General features: G+C 37.9%; 1 protein-coding gene across 1 annotated transcript in view; it reads right to left on the bottom strand.

Annotated features, from left to right (window-relative positions):
* LOC139123271 (neuropeptide FF receptor 2-like) overlaps nucleotides 1–22,920 on the bottom strand; it is a 45,559-nt gene that overhangs the window by 4,640 nt on the left and 17,999 nt on the right. Inside the window, exons 2-3 of the mRNA XM_070689401.1 lie at nucleotides 8,597–8,912; nucleotides 1,138–1,237 (exon numbers count right to left, since the gene is read on the bottom strand). Of these exons, the coding sequence (XP_070545502.1) occupies nucleotides 1,138–1,237; nucleotides 8,597–8,864 (368 nt within the window). The 5' untranslated portion in view covers nucleotides 8,865–8,912. The remainder of the gene's footprint in view (nucleotides 1–1,137; nucleotides 1,238–8,596; nucleotides 8,913–22,920) is intronic.

A 22,920-nucleotide genomic window follows, 5' to 3' on the forward strand; every position in this document is an offset into this window, starting at 1 on the left:
AAATTACCAATCAGCTGACGTACAAAATTCAAAATGTCTGTCACTACTATTCTAGAACTCTGCTATTAATATTCACAGCGCATTCATCAACCTTGGTCAAGTCCTTCAAAGTTCATGAACGTTTGTCAAGTCAATCCAGAAATATATCCCTAAACAGGAAATTTCGTTAAATGTACAAATTAATAATTAGCTAATGAAAAATGCTAAATGACATTCGTCAATGTTACACCATAGTATGTTCAATGTTCACAGCAAATTTCGTACATAACAACACAGTCAATCCAGAGATATATCCTTAAAGGTATACTTTCACCTGTTCCAATTTTACCACGGTTACCATGAAAAGAGAAAATCTAACCAATCACAGATTTTAAGCGGGTGGCCGCTTTATAAAAACAGCCCCCTCACATTGGCATTTTGAATACCAAGGAACGCCCCTTTGACCATATATGGGCATATTTAGATTACAGGTGACTGTATACCTTTAATTAGGAAAGTTCATTTAATATGCATATGGGCAATGGTCACAGTCATAAAACTTCACTGACTCTGAATATGTCACATGCTTCCTTTATTAACATATGTAGGAAGAATATCTTATTTCGAAATAAATAATTATGCAAACTGGCATTAATGATGAAATACACACTCATCGAAAACTGATCAGTTCTTCACATTTCCAAACGAAATCTATGTACCAAATTTGATTCATATCCGTCAAGTTGTTTCTGAGATATCGCGCCAACAGACACACAGAGAGACAGGCAGAAATCGGTATGACAATAGCTCACGTGTGTGGATACGTGAGCTAAAATTGGATGATACATATGTAATTTCCCTTATGACATAAAAATGCCTCAATTCAAATTTATTTATTGGGTTCTCAATCAATTTCAAATCCAACACTTTTATCACGCCTAGAAGACAAATCGGCTTTGACGATTCTTCCACAGCGGCAAACCAAATAAAGTTATTAATAATTGGATACTGTATTTCTTTACAACATTTGATTACCATGAAATTGATAACACATGCTACAAGACGTCATCAGCTGAACGCCCTGTACGATTAAATTCTCATGTACATTCCAACCCATCAATTCGTAGCAGTCTGTATTTAGAGATTTAATGAACTTACCTGTCAACCGCAATTACAGTAAGCGTGAAGATTGAGGCAGCCACAGATATACCTTGAATTACAGGTGTTAGCTTACACATAACTAATCCGAAAGGCCAGCCTGTGGAAAGATTGAAGCTGTTGTAAAGTTGGTCAACTATTTTGCGAGATTGAAGAGAGCATAGGTCACTAATACACAATCACGAACATCGACACAAGAACCACAGTGCTGTGTACATTACAAGTAAAATGAGTTCTCGTACACATATTGAAAGTAAATTTGTTAAAATTTCACCATGTATCGATTCAGTTAGATGGTATCACATGCCACTGGTCCTCTCCGAAAGTCAGCGTTTTATGACCGGGGAGATAACAGTACAACTGACATGAAATAAAATACTCGTAAAGAAATTAAAGAAATCTAATTTTAGACCGAAATGAGTCCTATTTACAGATAATTCGATACTTGTAGTTGGAAAACAGGCACCGCTCTCTGTTGAAAACCTCTATGGCCAGTAACACTTGAATAGAGTGAAAAGTTAGACATAAAGTGTCTTACTAAAGGTCAAAAAACCATGGCCATGTCTGTAGTTGAACCTCATTATCCCTCGATTGTTAAAACTTCAACCTAGTCAATAGCCCGGTACGCCTTGTATATACTAACGGAAATCCGGTAAGAGTGGCTGCTATTCGTACACTGCGAGTGCGGAGCATTGCTTGCCAATCTTCATTTATTTTCAAAGAAACAGTCATCTTCTAATCTTCTGTGATTTGAGATTGCGTGGTGATGATTGCATTATAATTCTATCATCGTGATTTTGAAGATACTAACCCTTACAAGCTCATTCCTCTTTCGCCAAGAATGTTTTATTTCTCGGATGACGTCATCATATCGTTGCAGAGCCTCCAACAATTGCAATGGGATTTCTGAACACTTAAAAAGCATAAATTGCAAGGTTTCACGGATGGCAAGGTTCAATAATTATTTCTTGTAGATCGTGACAGCTCCCCGTCCTCTTCTGAAAACTGGGCAATCACATCTATTCATCTGACGTTGGCAAATGACTCATTGTTATTTAAACGGGCGTGCATTTAAGCTTGCAAGGGCTTGCATAATAGACTGAAACATATACAATTGAACAAACTGATATAATAGTAATGTTGTATACATGGACGTCATCGTCTTTCGGTTCTCTCTTGACATATGTGTACACATACAAAGACGTGTGAACGTCTTATTAAGCCACACTATTCCTTACATAGAGACGACAAAGATGATCACATTGAAGGTTCCTGTGAGCGACATTAAAAGAGAACAAAGTCCTAGGCATGCTTCTTAAAAGCTTATTTTTTTCTCGGTTCTTGTGTGCCTAATTATTGCATGGGACTATGTTTATCCTCATGTCGTTTGTCGAATGGAATCCTTGGACCTAACTTTAAAAGGACTTAAACACGAAGGGAGGTTTCTTTTTCCATTTTTTCTCTCTCTTTAGTTCCCCATCAGGACCCTACATTCTGTATGGCGGTGAACTGTTGGATGTTTTCCACGTTTCTAGTCATGTACGACGAGTGAATCCTAATGAATGAAATGCCCTGAGGGACGAATGAGCATTTATAAACCGAGAGGAATACACCTGGAAGACATCCATCATCGCCGCCTACACATGTAATTACGAGGAAGCACGAATGACATAGCGGAGAGCAATATCATGACAATTGCCATACAAAAGTAGGCATACAAGCTGAGGGTTAGGACATTGTACCGTTGTTCTGTTTTGTACCCGTGTGCCGTCCCTGGCGCATCTGTCATGGGTAAATTGCATGCGTGGTGAGAAATAATGCTACAAATGTCCTTGCAACCTTGTGTCAATTATATCTATAGTTGCGATTTCCACTTCAAGGTTTAATACTTTTCTGCAGTTCCATGCACTTACCTGTGGACGGAAAATTCTTTTTTATCAAACGAGTTTGCTTTTCACTTAGTTGCAGTATACATCAAAACGTATTGGAGGGGAGTATTTAAAACCTGGAGTGCCTGCAAATTTTCGATCGAAAAGTGACAATATTCTGAGATACAGAATCAAGAAGCTGAAAAACATTACCGTCGCCAATGGACTGGGAAAGTATTGCCAACAGCTGAGTGTCTTGGAAATACGGATCTGGAATACGCGACGAGGCGTGATGTTCAAGCAGTAGCAACAATCTCTTTAATTTTGCTTAACTTTGCTTTCTACTAACAATATATCGCCTCTGTATGGACTTTCAAGTAAACATGATATCCTGAGTAAAATGACATCACACACTGATCGACTGTTGAAGTAAGCTTATTGCCACATTTACTCACTAGCCTTAGAATACGACCATGTACAATTGACTCTGCATCAAATGCTTGAATTTCTGCTGAACCAAACATTCTTCAATTCTCCGACTGATAGACTTGTATGGTTAACATGATTTTCCGAATAATTAAATTCAATAGAGGTCCACGTTCAATTTCTTTTTAAAGAGAGAGAGATAACTCCCATCAACATAACGACCTATAAATACCCTTCTTCAGAACTCCAAAGCTCTGCTATTACTGTCGATGTATTTATCATCATCATCATTTTTTGCTTTGTATGTAAAATACCGTTTCTCCTCCTCAAACGAAAATTATGTGGAAATACCTTTTCAAAGTTACCTTTTTTGTGTGTGTAATGACCAAAGGTATAATTAACTTCCGATTTTCCGTCTGTCCTGCGATTCATTTGACAACAATCACGTTGCATAGTGCACGCGATGCATCGTGAACCGTTAAAAATCAAACAAGTAAACGATTGTCGTGGATCTCCCTCATGGTTGAGTTTGCCATTCAACCGGATTCTCAACCACGTATTGCAATTTAAGTGATAATATACCCGATGGTGAAACTATGTCAAAATTAAATTTTTTTGTATGTGTAATGACCAAAGGTATTATTAACTTCTGAATTTTCTTCTGTACTACTTTGGACTAGTATACCTCACCTAGGTATATTCGTCCCAGGTACTACAATTCATTGTCGACAATCACGCTGCATAGTGTACAAATTGCATTGCGATTGTCGGGCTGACAGTTTGTATTTCAACATACGTCAAGGAGACGAGGGAGGAATTAATCTTCGGCAAAAAGTAAAGAAAATAGGAAAACTGATGGTTAGTGTCACGATATTAAAAACACTGTACCAAATTTAAAGCCATTCATGACAGTAGCAATGTTACAGAGAATGTTCTCCTGTACCTGGGATATGATCTCTTTATTCCGCATGAAGGTCATTGGTAGGGCAGGAATTGGCCGAGATTTACGTTACAGATACGAACCGTGAGAAATCAAACAAGTATTTAATTATTCTTAATCTCCGCCATGATACTCTTTGCTTTGTACCCGGAATCTCCCCCACTTATTACAGTTTAGGTGATAATATACCCCGACGGTGGAACTATGTCATAAGTGTCAGGAATAAAATGTTCAACTTCTCTTCTGATAAAATTCTGATATCTGCCTTTGAAGTGTAACACCATGGAGCCCTTTTAAGAGATTTTTACCATAGTAAAACGCTGTGATATATGTCCCCGTTTCCTTTTGCATAGCCATGAAGAACTCTAAAAAAGTCGTTATTGCGACTGACGAACACGCTGCATGCATTGACAATACACCTTGTCATTTAACAACCACACTGAGCATCGGTCACAATTGTGTGTCAGTTCCTCAGTACCTTCTGTTTTATGCGCGCACACCATACCGTACACCATTTTTAATGTTAGGCACGATACCAAAGAAGTTCAATAAAGAATGTTATGGCGTTCACCTTTGACCTTCCTCAAAAGTATCAAATAGCCGATCACCGATGACCTCGAGACAGAAATCTGTGACGTCAAAACTACAGGCATAGCTTTAGATGATGAAAGTGACATTCTTAAGTGAGAAAAAATTACTTTTCACACTTTGTCTGATGTTTTATGGAAATGGGTGGCAAAGTGCATTTGACAGAAATGTAAAGAAAAAACCTTCACAGCTTGCGGGTATTTATTATTCAGGAAATACAACATTAATAATTGTTTTCTCTCCCACTTTTATTGAAGACTTAAGTTTCGATACAAGATTTAGCGCCCATGCATCTATAAAGATCAAAAGACCATTCTTCAAATCTCTGAAGAATTGTCTCGGATATAAACAAAATCGTGACTTTAGCATGAAGTATGAACATGTGATCGATGAAGAATTCGAAGAAAACAATCGGGGTAAGAGAAGAAAAAATCAGGAGGAAAAAGCCTTGGTTTTAAATACTTTTTATACTGTTTGTGGTCGCCCTATCTTTCTGAGATTTCCCAATGAACAGAAGCAGTTGAACTTCTCTCATTGCGTTGAAACCGTGTGATTGGCAATCAAGAAGGTAGACTGGTTTCGTTCTCGTTATCGAACATTTCGAAAAACCTCGTTACATCCGATAATGACCCTTTTCTTTCACTCATGCCCCAACCTCAAACTGTAATCTTCACAAACTTTCTTACGTAAATTTACACTCATAAACTTCTAATCGAATATTATTTCCAATCAATACACAGGGTGCTTGCTGCAAGTTATAAATTTACCCGTCTTCTGTGATTGGCTAGCAGGGCTGATTAATGAGATATTAACCGAAACACGAGGTAGTTATATGTCGTTAGAAAAAAATGAAACAGAAATGAAAAAACCTCGTTTTCGACAGCCTTCGATTGAGAAAATATAACTTACGGAAAACACGTTCGTTGTGTGTTACATGTTTACATAATAATATAGCGAATTCACAGGTATCTGATAACCTGTCGAGCAATGAGTTAATGTAATTTAGCGGCAAACTGGCATCACAGAGAGACCGCTCCGAAACTACGAGGTATTTAGTCCTTTGAACCCCTGAAGCGCAAAACTATACGCTTTTTGACCTTAACTAAATTGTCTTTCATAAAGTCTATTTATTAACATTACTTTCAGCTTTGTGCACGAAAAGAAGCCTTTATAATATGAAGATGTAATATGAAGATGAAGATGTAAGTAAGCTTTAGCATCGTTGAACTGTTGGAACATTTGTATCTTGAACTGTAAGGAATTCTAATGAATTCTTTAATAACATCAAACCTCCCGATGAGTCAGATGATAAGGGTGAGTAGAATTTTACGAGGGAATAACTCTTACTTTGTTCAGTAATAACTGTGTGATTAAAAACGTGCAAACATTAATTTCGCTTGTTACTGTGAGTTCGTACATAGATGAATTGAGTAATACTAAGTGTTTCCATGGCTGTGAAATGCGTTACCAACAAACACAGAAGCGACTGGTTACGTGTGTACGGAAACATGGGAGATAGACTGGGATAATGCATGAGAAATGCAAAGCATAATTGGAGCACAGCACAGCACAAAAAAACAGCATGACAGCTCAGCTCAGCACGGCACATTGCAGTGCAAAACAGCATACTTCGGTACAATACAAAAAAAGCAAAAAGAACAGTTCGATATAGCAAAAGACAGTGCAGCACAGCGCAATACACTGCAGCACAACGCAGCATACCACTGTACAATACAATACAATACAATACAATACAATACAATACAATACGATACGATACGATACGATACAATACAATAAAATACAATACAATACAATACAATACAATACAATAGCACAGTACTGCTCAGTACAACACAATAGAGTACAGTTCAGCACAGGACGGCCATAGTACAGCACAGGAGGAAAATCTTTGTCGTTTTTCATCTTGGCAATCCTAAGTGCAGCATACACAAATTAGATTTCAAACGGACGACAATATCCAAATTACATGAAGTGACAAACGAAGAAGATAAACCACATATCAGAAGGCAAAAACGGTTCAGAAACTTATTTTGTGCAAACGACAGTATCTTGTCACTATTCTTCCATCAGTTTATCTACGATTTATCCGTTTGCTCACCGGTTTTCAGAGTCAGTTATCATGCCCCACTCGCCAAGAAGGCAGTTTAAAAGAGTATATGTACACTCTATAAACAATGCTCTAGAAGCGAGGAGGTTGTAAAAGTAGGTTGTAAAGATTTAGGTCTTAATCGTAATTTGACAATTACAGTTAGGACCGTTGTTCCAGCAGTATGCCCTGACACTAATCTAATTGAATACCACATGAAAATCATGCTCGGTATTAAGTTCAAATAAGGATGTCGCTAGGGGTGATTGAATGTTCGGAGTGATTAGCTACACTATATAAAGTCATGACCTTTATGTGAGAACATACTTGATTGGCGGATAGATGTGTATACCCCCAGCACAAAGACGCTAAAACCCCTGACTGTATAAACAAGACAATTTGTCACTGGATATATCACGAATCACGAGAATTGATTACTTAACTTGAGGGAGTTCTGACATGATCATCAGTAACAATTTTCCGCGACCTTGAGGATCACAATAGTGTCAACATTTTCCTTGATGCATCCGTGCCATCACTAATTGGACTGACTGCGCCCTTAAAATGTTTTCTCTCGTATTCGAAACTCTATTCAAAACACGTTAAATAGCAAAAGTGGATACACGATGTGATGAACCTTCATTTTATATATTTAGCATCTTCACAATCATCTCAAAATTTTATGTTTTGTCAATCAACTGATCCTATTCGCTGTCGTCGTCGTCATCATCATCATCATCGTCATCATCATCATCATCATCATCATCATCATCATCATCAACGAGTTTAATGACATCATACTTTGAAGTGCTAATAATTATTTTAGTTTGCTTGTAATAATATTTCTTTATTAACACCTACTGCTGGGAGATGCAGTAAACAATACATTGAAATGTAATATTTTCGATTTTAAAGAGGAACTGTTTAATCTCGACCAGGCGTAAGTTTTCGCAAAAATGAGACTGGGTAAAGGAAGGAAATCAATTATGATGTAAGAAATCATGCTTTAAAACCTGCTGTATATATATGGAACTATCTAACTTTAGAATAAAAATAGTGACTTCATTCGGAAGTCTTTGTGACAGAGGGAGTTTGGAAAAGAAATGATCTGTAATATGACTAACTAAATTACATATCATTTATTTATTTATTTATTTATTTATTTATTTATTTATTTATTTATTTATTTATTTATTTATTTATTTATTTATTTATTAAATAATTCATTCATTTAATAATTCATTAATTCATTCATTTATTTAATTGTCTCTTTGTCTGGTGTAGTTCGGATTTTGCATGACGGTTCTTCATTCATCAAGGGCATACATGTTCGTCACGTTTGCAACTAGCACCGTGATAGAGCGGTCCATTTCCCGATCGAATGCCATCAGAGTATAAAGTATGAACTGTAAGAATGGAAACTTTTATAGAGCATTTTATAAACTTATGCCTGTCACGAAACCCAAGTGTGATCATTAAAACGATCTTCTCTTTTTCAGACGCAGTTGAGAACATGTGACGACTTACCTTCTAATATGTTAGCGACCAGAGTAATTGGCATACAGAAGATGGACACCAGGATATCGGCCACGGCGAGATTGACGATAAAGCAATTCGTCACGTTGTACATCACGGCGTTCCGGGCCACAATCAAGCAAACTAGAGTATTACCAATGAAGCCAGCCAAGAAAATCACGAGATATGCGATTACGAAGACGGCCGTAATTAGCGGTCCGTTCTTCAGCATCAGCCCAGCCGATGTCGTGTTCACGTAGCTGTTTGTCGATGCCTCCATTTCTGCTATGAATCACAAGCCGTGATCACGTGACTTCATCCCACAAACCTGTGGAGGAAAAAAAGAAAGCAATAAGAGAGAGATTGGTAAAGACGTGTTTCCAATACCTAGCTAATTCATCCGAGGCGTGACATTGGTTTCATGCAATTCATCACTGGTAATATGCGCTTTGGTACGCAGTAATATAGATCATCCAAAAAACGCTAGACTGGTTTTATTAGGATGGTAAAGATGCTAATGCTCCCACTTGGCAACGTGATCCCCAGGAAAGCACACTTTGACTTCATCAGGATCGTTCAATTTTTTTTAAATACATAAAAATTATTGCAATTTTGGCCCGAGGCATGATAAATATTATTGATGTTTGACCTTATGAAGTGAGTAAGTAAAATATGAAACAACAGGAGAAGTGTATAGTAATGTTGGCGGGAGTTGATACCCTCAGCGTGATCGACTGAAATACCTGTCATATTTTTTGAAAACGTTCCCAGTTTTATTGTTGACCTATAGAGGGTGGCGTCATTTGTCAAGTTTCGCCGATCATTCTCTGTCTCTCACAACAATTTCAATAACCTGAGCTGAAAATCCATTCCAATTTCTATTGCGAGGCGAGAGCGCGTCTGTTGACAACCCAACCACGCACGTCAAGGCCAGTTGAAGTAGGTTTCTCCTGAATAAATGGAATGCCCAGCTTCGATGGTTTATATTTACGAACAGTTTGATCGCCTCGGAGTGATGATATCCGAAGAAGAAAATGCAGAGTAACGATAGTGAATCTCAAGAAATGGGGATAGAAGGAAGTGAAGAACTGTTCCCCTACGAGGAAAAATGACATAGAATTGTTTAATGTTCTCTCTCTCTCTCTCTCTCTCTCTCTCTCTCTCTCTCTCTCTCTCTCTCTCTCTCTCTCTCTCTCTCTCTCTCTCTCTCAAGCTGTCTACGCCAAAGGGCGAGAGTGAAATATCAGATTTTTGTCGTTTATATAGGACATCTAAAGACAATGATATTCCGACAGCCGCAATTCGAGCAAATTGAAAAACTGATGAAATTCAGTACTTTAAAGTACTTTTCCAGAATATGATTATAACATCCCGGCCAACAAAAACTTTTGTCGTTGGTCTCTCTTCTTTCAATTAATCAATCGCAAGAAGGTCAACGCCATTCAGAAATGCTGCAATCATGGTGATCTGTCATTCGTCTTTCAAGGTTTTACTTAAAGTGTATAATCATTGTAAATCATTCCGCTTGTCAACAAAATCTCTCTCTTTTTCTTCCAGAATTCATAGGTTATGCCGTAATCAATGGTACCAAAATAAGATAAAAATCAGTTCGTTTGGGTAGGAATAAGAATTTACTCCGAGACTAGTCCCGACACCGATTTTTTTTCTGATTACACACATTTTAAGCTTCCCTACAAATGAAATGTATAATAAATTGTGTACATCAGAGGTTTGCATTACCTTTGACCCCAATATACCACACCACGATAACTTCAAACTAGCAGCACTGTCTGTGTAATGTCACAAATGTATTCATTGCTGTTTAAGGGAAAGGAGATCTGCCTTGTTTTATGGGGGCGGTTTTGCAGTGTTTCCTACGCCACAATCGACTTTTCTTCCAAGTCTGGCTTTACTATTTTAGCGTCCGATGCACTTTACTTGTCGCCTCAAAAACTACGCCGTGCAGGTGTGCATTATATGCGCACGCACGGCACGAAAATTTTCTGAATGATGAGTGCGTACGACACGAAGAAGGAAGAGATCTCCATATTCTGATATGGTTTGGCTTATGAATAAAAGACAATATCTGGTTGATACAATACTCATTTAGAAAAAAAAATTCCAACGGTGAGGAGATATTAAAAACCGGAAGCTAGTCAAAGGAAAAGAAAATTAATCTACAATCGTACGTACACATTTCCAAATACTATATGCAGCTGAGGACTTTTCATGATTAAGTGTATTTCGCTATCAATAAGATACAGTTGCCCAGTAAGATAACATTGATTTGGAAATACTTGTGGATGAAAAGAACACTTTAATCATGGGCAACAAGTAATCATATGAAGATGGCAGAATTTGGTGAGTATAGCTGATACACCAACATTTCGTTGCCTTCTCTCGGAAGTCGAGCAAACTAAAATCAATACGCTTTGATGGTTTGGGATTACAATGCAAATCTCTATTTATATTAGAGGCTTAATACCACGGGCAATCCACGTCGCTAACGAAAAATCCAAATTGTGGCGTTTGAAAAGACGCGATATGCGTCAATCAAATCTAAACAACATACGTGATAAGTTTGCCAATGATCACAACGTTTTGATGCAAAGATATCGTACAGGTTCCACAGAATGACAGCTCGTGGCGATGCTGCGAATGAAGTCGACGGAAAATGAAAGGGAGGGGACGAAATTGGCAATCTACGATATTACTGAGATGTTACCGACACAGCTGACTCGACGACACAATTATCTCGTCTAAGACGTTTCAATTACTAATCGTCCTTCAGGGATGTGTTATCGTCCATCGATCGGTGCGCATGGGACAGACGTCACAAACAAATGAGAACGGCCCTGGAGGATGACTGAGTTTCATGCACAGGAATCTGGTTGAAACCTCCATCGTGGAATTCGACGAGATAAACCTCCTGACTTTTAGCGGACTTCGGAATGTCGTAACTACTGCGAATATTGGACTTCACGATACTTTACAGTAAACCAATCATTTAGATAAACATAAAATGAAGTGATTAATTGAACGATGGACACTATTGAAAGATGTCAAAATAATTAATTAGCGTTACAGTACTTAAAGTGCATATTCATATTGCAAACACTAGTATCTTTTACTATGTATATCGTCAAATTCCAGTATTTCGAGTCACACCTTGCTTTTTAAAACGATATTATGTTAGATTGAATCGAAGAAAACACGACACATCAATGGCCGGCGTGCAACACTACTGTGGCACAGAATATTAAATCGAAAAACAATGCATGCAACAGAATCAACACTAGGTGCGTATACTTTAAATTTTTGAGCAAGTCATGACAAAATGATGTGAATATAACGATTTACTATCGCCAAACACTTATCACACCCTAAACGAATTTACATTTAATTGCATTCAGTTCACACAGCTCGAGAAATTGATGCTTCACAGAAAGTTCACAGATGGGCTTCACCGTCTGCGCCTGTCCTTGCATCTCCTCGTTGAAAAAACCGACGCATATTTCCCAATCTTCAAACACTAAACCGCGTGATCTTATTGTACCTTGGAAATGATACATGAAAACTTAGTCGACTCAGGTTTCCTTGATTTGGATTATACAATTCAAAAAAAAAAACGACGTGTGTCTTGAAAGCTCAACGTGTCTGAGCTATACTGGGTGTTGTGTTTGACACTCTCGATGCAGGTTTCACAATGCAATACTATTGGAGCTCGATCGAACGGCAAGGCTGGTCACACTGCACGGACAAATTGACAGCACAATAAGTTCCGAATATTACTCTCTGTGAGTTGTTACGTTTCTCATGAAAGTTTAAAACTTTTCCCTGCGACTGTAGTAATTTGCGTGCACACTTGTCCAGGTTTTTGTTCGGTATAGCTACCAAATTGTCATGGTGATATACAACGACAGATGTGTTTAACCGAGGGGAAGACACTTTGTGGAATACTCTACTAAAGCAAATGTCCAAGTTGCTATTTCGTTTTACATTTGTTTACATTGGTTAACCCTGTCGCTGTTCATCAATTACTGTGTCAACCCTATTACTTTCAATGGTGTGGTTCGAGTGCTGCAAGGAAATGGAGCAATAACGTTGGGAGATTTTTTTACGGCAGGGGCTTTTGAATATTGTGGCTTGTGAACCACGACAGCGCGCGTCTGATGTAATGTACTATTAGTGGCAATGTAAAGGCTCATTTAGGTAATGAATACACTGATCGGCCATTTTAATTGCTGCATAGACAGACTCAAGGACGCACGCCAAGTTATTCATACGGAATAATTGTCATCTGCGGCCACTACAATGAATGCTTCAAACATGCCAGTTTTTGTATCTTTTAGGCCCTTAATAATGGTCTCTCACCAGGGATATGTTTAAATACACAAGGGTTCGCCAATTCTTCAACCCTAGACACAACAGAGGACGTGAATCGTTTACGGTAACTGCCACGTTTATGCCCACTCTCCTGAGTACATGCCAAACAGCTCGACTTACGTCAGACAGAAGACCTTTGTAACGAAGTAAATCTCCGGGTTAAGAAATAGCAACGCGCTTTTAACTATGGAACAATTATCAGTTGTCTATTTCAATCTTAGCTTAGCATTACAGTTACTTCTGCACAAGTTTAAAGAAACCAAGTCCCCAAAATGTGATTCTTTCACCATTGGAAGAGTTCATGAAAAACACGACTTTTGCACTAGAATAAACAAGCGTTCATACAAGAATATTCACGAGAATCGAATGTTTATATGAGCCCAATACTTGTGTTGAGCAAAATATCTTCTCCCGAATATCAGTCAATTTCACGGAGTCGTTCGATCGCCGTTGGATGTTTCTCAATATATTTTACACCCTATGTCGAAATCAATAGTATGATAATGTTTCTAGGCCATCCATCTGGTTTAAGATTTGATACTTTCAAGATATTGCGCACAGCTGCACACAGCCACGAATCCAAATGCGATGGTGGTTGTGCGCGTGCGCGATGCCTTTTGCGCAAAAAGGTGCAATAAAGGACGGTGATTGCTGATGAAAGCCGTTCAAGAGCAAACAATAGCTACCTTAGGTGTCTGCAGGCGACTAGATCAGCCTATTACCTGTCGCACATCATCAAGAAAGATATACATTCTGTATAGAAACCTGGAAGTCCGCCGGGAGATGCCATGCATAAAAGAGTTCACCTAAACTATTGATGAATATGCTGACGGATGAGAGAAACTTTAATCAGTAGAGGTCAAGAATCTGTTTCCTGTTCCACCGACAAACTGAGGAAATTACTTGAAATTAATGTTTGCTGACGTATTTCTCGTGAGCTTTCTCCATTGATACCTCGCTTAAATACCACTGGCGGAACGTTTCAGCCTGTCAGTATTGTACAATGAATGAAGCAAATGAAACAGAGAGAATTTTGAAGTGAGCAGTCCACTGTTGACAGTTCTTTAATTATTTCCCATGCCAACGCATAGCTATGACTACGACATAGTCGCAATGCACTGTTCGTTCTTAGGTGTTGCCTGGGTAACTCTCTGGCCAAACCACGCAGAGACTGACGGTGAATTGGTGAGTGTGATGTCAAGGAACTAAGTCCATGTTTCCATAGCAACGCATCTGTAAATCACCATTTTACCACAAGTTTCATGAAGAGAATTGCACATGCACAACAATAATAAAGACAAAAATAGTTATCATAAGTAAATATCTAGATTGTGATATATTTTTCTTATCAGTACATCATCATCGCTTTGCATTGCTATGATCATCTTCAACATCATCAGTATCGCCATCGTCGTCTTTGTCGTCGTCGCCGTCTTCTTCGTCGTCGTCGTCGTCGCCGCCGCCGCCGCAACCGCCATCATCATCATCATCATCATCATCATCATCATCATCATCATCATCATCTCATCATCATCATCATCTCATCATCATCATCATCATCATCATCATTATCATTATCATCATCATCATCATATACATCATCATCATCATCATCATCATCATCATCATCGAAAACCAAAACAACTGCACTGTCATGAAGGATTACATCACTTTTATCCCATGCAGTACTGGCCTACTTGAAGACGACGTATTCATATAGGGCATTACAAGAAGACGTATTATTATGAATGTTGACTTTTCCATGAACTATCATCTCTAAGCAAAACTGGTTTGAAAGAAAAAGAAAAAAAAAACGGAAAAATACCCTGACAGGTCCTTTTGACTGAGAGACGCTCAAGAAGACAACTTTGAAGATAAAAGCTTAACAAGTGATAAAAGTTTGCAACGTTTCAGCCTTATTGTATGGACGTGGCTTTGATAAATATTGAAGCCCTATCCCACCAAGGTTCTCTATTGATAACATCCAATATAAGGCAATGTTTTCAAATCCACGCTTGAGTGTGGATGCATGTGAAATAGAGCACTGAAATTCACATCAAATGATATCTGCCTGCCGCAGCTGTGTCGATCTTGCGAGCGATACCTGTCAAAATCGTCCTATCTTTTGGGGTTGTATTCAAATTACACTAAAATAACACCTGTTGAGAAAATAACAAGATTACCCAGAAGGTATACTACTCAAAGTCAGAGAAGTTGCAAAACGTTTGCTGAGTTCAGTGACAGGTCTTAAAGAAGAAAGGGGGATCTATGCAGCGCTGCAGCGTCATGAATGTTGCGTCGTAGACATAGAACGTGACATACTTAAAACTCCTTCAGCTTGATGGTATCTGTTGTGTCGCTGAGACAGAGACGCATTTTATCACTATCATAGCTTTCACTATCACTCAGTTTTCTCCTACGTGTGTTTTATCCCGGCGTAGTTTTCATGTTTTGAACCACTTCGTGCTGATTACATTCCATCTTCGCCGACACAAATGATAAAACCGTATTGCTCTCGAAGTCACTGAGCTGACGGGAGCCTTTCCGCGTTTATCTTGAGTCGGAATGGAGTGCATCTCTCAAGTACTTACTTTTTCCGCGATATAATGTCACAAGGTCGATAAATAATTGAATTCTGGGCAATGGACACGAGGCAATAAGTTTAAGCACAACGGATAAAAACTTGTCAGTGAAAACGCCTAATAAAAAAATAAATATATCGATTCTTGGTTTTCAACAAATTTGCCAAAATATCTCAAATTGGTAGGGTAAATAAAGAATTTTGTTGAGGTATGTATACTGTTTTATTTTATTCGTAGCAGGAGCAATAGGTTTTTGCCCAGTTACAGCCCCTATAAAAATAACAAAGTCTAAAAAGCAAAAAAAAACAAAAAACAAAAAACAAAACGGGAACATAAAAACATCGAACGCTAAAAAACTCAGAAAACTTAGTCTGGAAAAACATCAATTAAAATCACACTATAGCATACAAATGAAAATAATAATAATAACAAAATATATATCATGATTTTAAGAAGTAACAAATTTTCAAAAAAATCGATTCATTGTTTTAGATGTTCAGCAATTCCTCGCCAGTCTCCTGTGTAAATGGTAGTGCTCTTTTAACTTGAAAATATTTGGCTTCAGTTTACCATCGAACCATTATGGAACAGCAGAAAAGAACAAAACTTAGAGATTGACCATGTCCACGAAATTAATCGTATATCATTGCCTAATCCATTTATGCTTAAAAACACGAAGATCAAATAAACTACCATTGTGTGCATTCTGTTCGCATGGCTGGAAAATGTAAAGGTTTTTGACATTGTTTGGAAAAGTACATGAAGCTTTGATGGCATGTGCTATTTTGTTAAGTTCTGAACCCATCAAATTCACCATGTTAGATTGCGCATTTATACAGTGTTGTTTGACAGTCAGCCAAATCCAGCTTCAACCTGAAATGGCGAGCCTTTAGAACACACTTGAATACACTATACATGTGCAAACTTATGCCTACGTTTGATCAATATGATTCTTTGCATACAAACCAGGTTTGATTGCCACTGTAAGATTTTTCTTTCTGATAACTGATCAGCCCTTAGAGTCCTGAAACAAGACTGCAAACTAATACATTGGTTGCAAAGGCCATCGTTCTACCAGGAAAATTTCACAGTAAGAAAGAATGGCGTTTGTGGAACAGCCCTTCACATGAAACCACAGACAAATTCACCAATTGTAAAGCGAAAGTATATTCAGCAAAGTTTGTGTTGTTGTTGTCGTGTGGTGCTGAGCGGAATTGGCGTGCTGGCGAAAACGGGAGTGTTTTGAGCTTCAGGGAAGTGAGTTTTACCGTTTTAAAATTCCTCTCATATTTTTATGAATATATAATGAGTATGTTTGAACCAAATTTACAAGACTTTATCGATACGGTCTAGTTTTACTCAATGGTTTACAGTCAGTCATACCGTCTTTTACACGTTCGTCAAGGAAGGACATGTTTATGAAACTGCTGGCGTGTTATGGTTTGATTAGCGTGAGTTTCTGCCCTGAGAGCTCACAAAGTAACTATGGTTGCTACGCCACTGGCAGCACGATGCCATCTCGTCGTATTTTTCGAATAATCTCGTGCAATTATCAACCACAAACAAAGTCTCCAAAAAGTTTAACACCTTTGAAGCTCATTTTTAATTATGAAAAGGCAATAGTCTATCGAAACGACCATGGAACAAAAGACATGCCACGTTTCTAGTCTGTGTCTATATTTGTCTGTGATGGAACACACTACCAAGATCAACTCGAACATGTCCCAGTTCCAAAATTTGGCTAGAGTGTTACATTCAAATACAAACAACTTTCAGAGTTAAAAGTATACAATATGCTGTTTACGGTCAAGAGGTCAGGTTGTTACTTCAATCCTGTTTTTGTTAGGCTTAGTGGATAAATTGTTGATGCAAAGCGTTTTCAAATAGGCTAACGAACAACATTATACTAAAAGTATTTTGCGTTTTAGTATATTTTGCTAGTCACGTTTTTTCCATCCCAACGTCGATAAACACTCGCCACGATATTTCTCAATTTCCTGTGCTTATCTTGTGTCCTTAAACGGATAACGTACGTTGATAAATTGAACAAACCGATGTGTCAGAGCAATTACGGGGAATTTCAGCTCACCTGTCGGCAGGAGCGATCACTCACCAAGATGACCGTTAAAAGGTCATAATTTGAAGTGAGTGTAGTTCCTTTCTTAATGAAAAAGTACAAGTACATGAAGTCTGAAGTTTATAAGAGGACGAATGAAGAAGTTTCACGGGGAAAGTTGGTGATTTAGGTTTATGAGCGTCTTCAATAATTGTCATGTACCGAGACCGAATTTTTACTAAGGAGTCACTCTGATTGGATTCTTTGCGTAAAATTATCAAATGTGGATATAGGCAAAATTGAAGTTTTGACATTTTACCGAACCTCAAATCATTTACTTTAACACAGTTTGATACTCAAAGTCATAGAGAAAAATGTAAGTTTATTCTGTCGAGTTGGCCATGTCAGAAGCAAACACATTAATTTCAAATATGAATAAACTGTGACAAGATCTTTACGAACACACTACATATTTTTGTCACCCTTAAGGTAAGAGTTTGAACTATCATCTGTTCAAAAATTTCTTATAGAATGACTTCAGAGAATGAAAATTTCTGGTCTATAGTTATGGTTCGGAGGCGGGACCAACTCTTACAGGCATAATGTAACAGAAAATTTGATGAGGCTTGAAACTCAACTTCAGGATGGAATAATCATCGTTTAGGCAAATGTCTGCATTCCTCCTGAAGGGACGCGATTTACGTATTGTTTTCATTTAATTATTTGTTTGCAACCACTTGGCCACTAAATTTTTTTGGTGACTTCTTTTGTCGATTTCAAAACCGATATATTTTTTTATTTGTTTTTACACGTAGGTAACAGCTACATGATGGAACAACTGTGTCTTATATTTTCATTTTAGCAGCAATGATTTGCGCAAGTAAGAATTTAAGAGGGTGGTTTAGCTCTCGTGAGAGTATCGAATAAAACCGAGGAAAAAGGGACTATCGAAGATCGGACTCTGAGCGAGAAATGCAATTACTTGAATTTATATTGTAGCTAAAAAATTACAATCGTATTATCTAAATTCTACGAAAGACAATGAGAAAACTGAAGGAATTCTACAGAAGAAAAATGGCACACGGGAAACAATGCAAATTGAATGTTTATATGAGAGCCATCCTGCGTTGGGTAGACAATGGTTTTGCTATTATTTAATTTTGCAGTAATTAGTACACACATGGACTTTGTATGCGGAAAATTAGCTCTATCATTTGTTATGCTACTGTAGAAAATGTCAAACGTATCTGGCATCATTCGGAAGGCACACAATACAACAAGCCTGCTGGAAATAGGCTTCAAAGTAGACTTTCCATGAAGGCGGTCCACTTATCGATACATAATTAGTACAAGGAAAATCGTCAATGGTTTCGTGGAACAGATTATTCTGTTGTACTTTTACACGGTATGATCATAACCTAAAACAGTTTTATGACAAGTTTCTTTTGACAGCAAACAATTCTAATATGTGAGATTTGCGTCAGTGTGGGCAGGATTAAGGTATGCATGTGACGTCATCAATTCACTGTGTCTGATCAGCGAGCAATACATCTCCAGATGCTTCCAGGAAGCGACAAAAGCATGTCATCAAAACATAACGACTTCGCCCCCTCTGACATGGAAATCGTAAAATAGTAAGCGACCCTGAAGTGACACTTAGCTTTGCACAAGGATTTTGTCTCTCTGTTTATCCAGCAATGCGTCGAGTCCAATGAGAGAGTTATAACTCGTGAGGAAATAACATTTATTGTATTAGAATCCATTTGAAGAAACCGCGTGTTTTAATGTTGCATTTATAGGTCCCTTCATAATCTTGGGAAAATCTTTACTAAGGTTTTGGTCATAAAATCCCTTTGCCCAGCAGCAATTGGCTTTACCTGTAAACGATAATTCTAACGCTAAAGTAGTCATTTTTCCTAGTTACACACTTTCCCTTAGAGAGAGGAAAACTTGAAGTCCAAAATTAAACTATTTCTCTGGTGTCATCAAAGTGAAACACTCTCAATATGTAAGACCTTTCATTATACAATATATGATGTAGATTTCCGGAGACTGAAAATTTAAATTGAAATGATTATATATACAGGGGTTTCATTAAGAGCCGGCAGCCGGCGAAATTGACCGGTTACTCTCACGATTTCGCCGGCTACTATTTCGGAAATTTGAATTCTTTCATAGCTAAAAAATTGTTTACCTTCTGAAATGATACGCACAGGTTTCACAGGCTGTGTAATCAAACTTTTCAACAGCTTTTATGTGAAACAAAATTTAGAAGACGAGCGACTACTACGATCGCCTTGTACTACGATGGAGCACAGTCTTGCGTATACTGCGGCAATAAAAATCGGAATTGCTTGTCGGCCGTCGTTAGCTCAACCCAAAATGGTCGATGAACAAATGAAGACGGTAGCGATCCTCGGTTTTGAAGTGGACCAAGAAACAAGAGAGGGATAATAACGTGGATTTAAATTGTTTTCAAAGGCAATGACCTGATTTTTTTCTCACGAAACTTCCCGATTACAGTTCGAATTTTAGTAAGCCGACGTGCGTTGCACTGCGGTAGGCTTAAATGTGAACTTAGGTATACAACCAGCTTGACGTATGATATGTACTAGTGCTCTTCGGTCTATCGACGCCGATAAGAAAGTCGCCCAGAGTGGTTAAAATACGATCAAACCGCTAAATTCACTTCAAAAACGGTCTTCAGGTTAAATCCAAATGTGAGTTTCTGAACGCACAAATTTTTATATCCTATATCAAGGTTCTTACTTTGCATACCCATATAGTCAAATGGCCTTGAGGGTCTTTAATTCTATTTGCACAATATGATATTGATTGTCATTTTTTATCATTTTTGTCATATAAATTATCCTTTTTACCTCCCCAGTGGTATAAAAGTTCTTCATCTACAGATTTCCATACCAAACATCATGGTTCTTGATTTTAAGCATAACATTATACATTTAATGAAAACTTTTCTCATTTACTGTGCTTAAAATGTGAATGTTTCATCCAGGATGGCATCAACAAGGGGAATTTTTCCCCCTTTACCAGAAAATTTCGAGAGCATTTCACCAGTTCATGTGTTCTATTTGTACCTCTAAGGTGTGACTGGCACCATTTCATTTGGGGGGGGGGGGGGTAGTCCCCCTTGACAAATAAATTGGGGGTGTCCAACATTTCAAGAAAGGGGGAATCCCCTGTCGCCATGTCCAGATGTAACACAGTATAATATCATCTACATATCAAATTTATATCATTAATAATAGTGAATTATTATAGTTTACCTTCTAAAAGCATAGAGGCTCTAAAGACTTCAGTTTTCTTTGTTCAAAATATCGTCAACATTACCACATTTTATCATTTTTGATTATGAATTATCAGATTTAGGCCTAATCTCCCAGAAAAATGGCTTTTATGATATGAACACAAATTGCCCTGGAACACTGCTGACAATTCTCCTGAAAATACTAGTAATTCAAGTGACTGCGAGCTGTAAAAAGTGAATTTTAGCTCATTTTTCAGGGTTTCCGGCCTTCGGCCGGGAGGGGGAACACCCCCTCCCGGACCCTCCCACAACGACTACCGCTTTGTGGTCATGGCAGCTGCAAGCCGCCTACTTTTCCATTCTGGCCCCCTACTTCAACACTTAATGAAACCCCTGTATATATATCCCATTTTCTTAATAAAAATAACATACACAAAGCGTCGTCTCAAGGCATTCTCGCCAAAACCTTTGAAGGATTGTACTTTACCTGATACAAAATGTGCGTATCTTATTCTCAGGTGTGTATGGTATAGGCGAAATAAACCGTACAACTTTGGAACTTTTATTTTGCTGTAAAAACGCATCCGTTTTCCTTTTCTGACCTTTCTTCTGTTTGATCGTTTGTAATTTTGTCTATCTGTTTATCTGTTTGTCCGTTCTTCTGTCAGTATTTCCGTCTGTCTGTCTTTCTTTCGCAAATCGAGCAGTTAACAGCTGCTACGTGTCTATCTATTTCAACCAGCGACACCAAGAATGAGCTGAAAAGGGGCTGAGAAAAATTATAGGGATTTAAAATGCTGCTGACATTACGGACGAGTTTCAGCGCGTAATGCGAGAAGCTCTCAGATTCAGAATGACGTTCGGGATCAGTCCAAATAAATTCCGTTTTGTCACAAAGTGATTCGAATTGAACCGGGACGCTTTCTCCAATACCGATGAATGGATAACGGCAAAAAGGTTGTCTTAAGTCGTGAATCACGCACTGCGGAATTTAATTCAATACGGCGTAGCGGTAATACTTAGCCCTGGGATTATATTACGGAGCTTTCTCGAGGGCTTTGCGGTGTCATTAGGTGGATGCACTCATGACATATTCAGATTCATTATGCTGTAATTGGATTGCAAGCAGTAAAGGAAACCACTCGCCCTTATGTAAAATTTCCTTCGCTGGAAACTAGAAACCACATAAACGAACTCCTTTTGGTGATCCCTTAACAACGCTTAGGCTGTTTCAAGTCGTTACGCGAACTGGTCATACAATCAAGGCGAAGAGCTACGTCAAACTGAGCAGGTTTCGAAAGTGTCGAAAATTCTATTATTTTTAAGACTTAGGGATGGGTAACTGGCCTCGTAGAACTAGTCTTTGAAATATCCTTACCAACTCAGCTATGTTGTTTCATTTTACATTTTGAAGTGTGATATAAAATTGTAAAATGCATTTATACATTGTTCGCTATGTTTCATTTTCCCCTTTGTCTCACTTCAGCTTGGGATAAATTTCGTAATTTTCGACAAATCCATCCATCCATCCATCCATCATACATACAAACATACAAACATACATACATACATACATATATACATACATACATACATACATACATACATACATACATACATACATACATACATACATACATACATACATACATACATACATACATACATACATACATACATACATACATACATACATACATACATACATACATACATACATACATACATATCAATTCTAATTACACCTTGGAGCATTTTGTATGTGGACCGTAACATTTTCAAGACGATGACTTTCCGGTTATTAATATGACTAATACTTGCATGTCACTTTTGCCTTGATACCTGGAGCACACAATTTTCACTCTTTTTAAAACAACTTCCATCCCTTTTCTGGAGACATTGTGACGCGTCGCCAGGAACACGTATCTCTTACCATGACGTGACACTGTATCATGTTATACTGTTTTTGGTTTCTCGATATCCTCTGTTTTGTTGAGGCCATTTTATTGATAACTTTGTATATCCTACTTTATTCCTCAAGATA

The sequence above is a fragment of the Ptychodera flava genome, chromosome 22, assembly GCF_041260155.1.
Source record: "Ptychodera flava strain L36383 chromosome 22, AS_Pfla_20210202, whole genome shotgun sequence".
Taxonomy (NCBI): domain Eukaryota; kingdom Metazoa; phylum Hemichordata; class Enteropneusta; family Ptychoderidae; genus Ptychodera; species Ptychodera flava.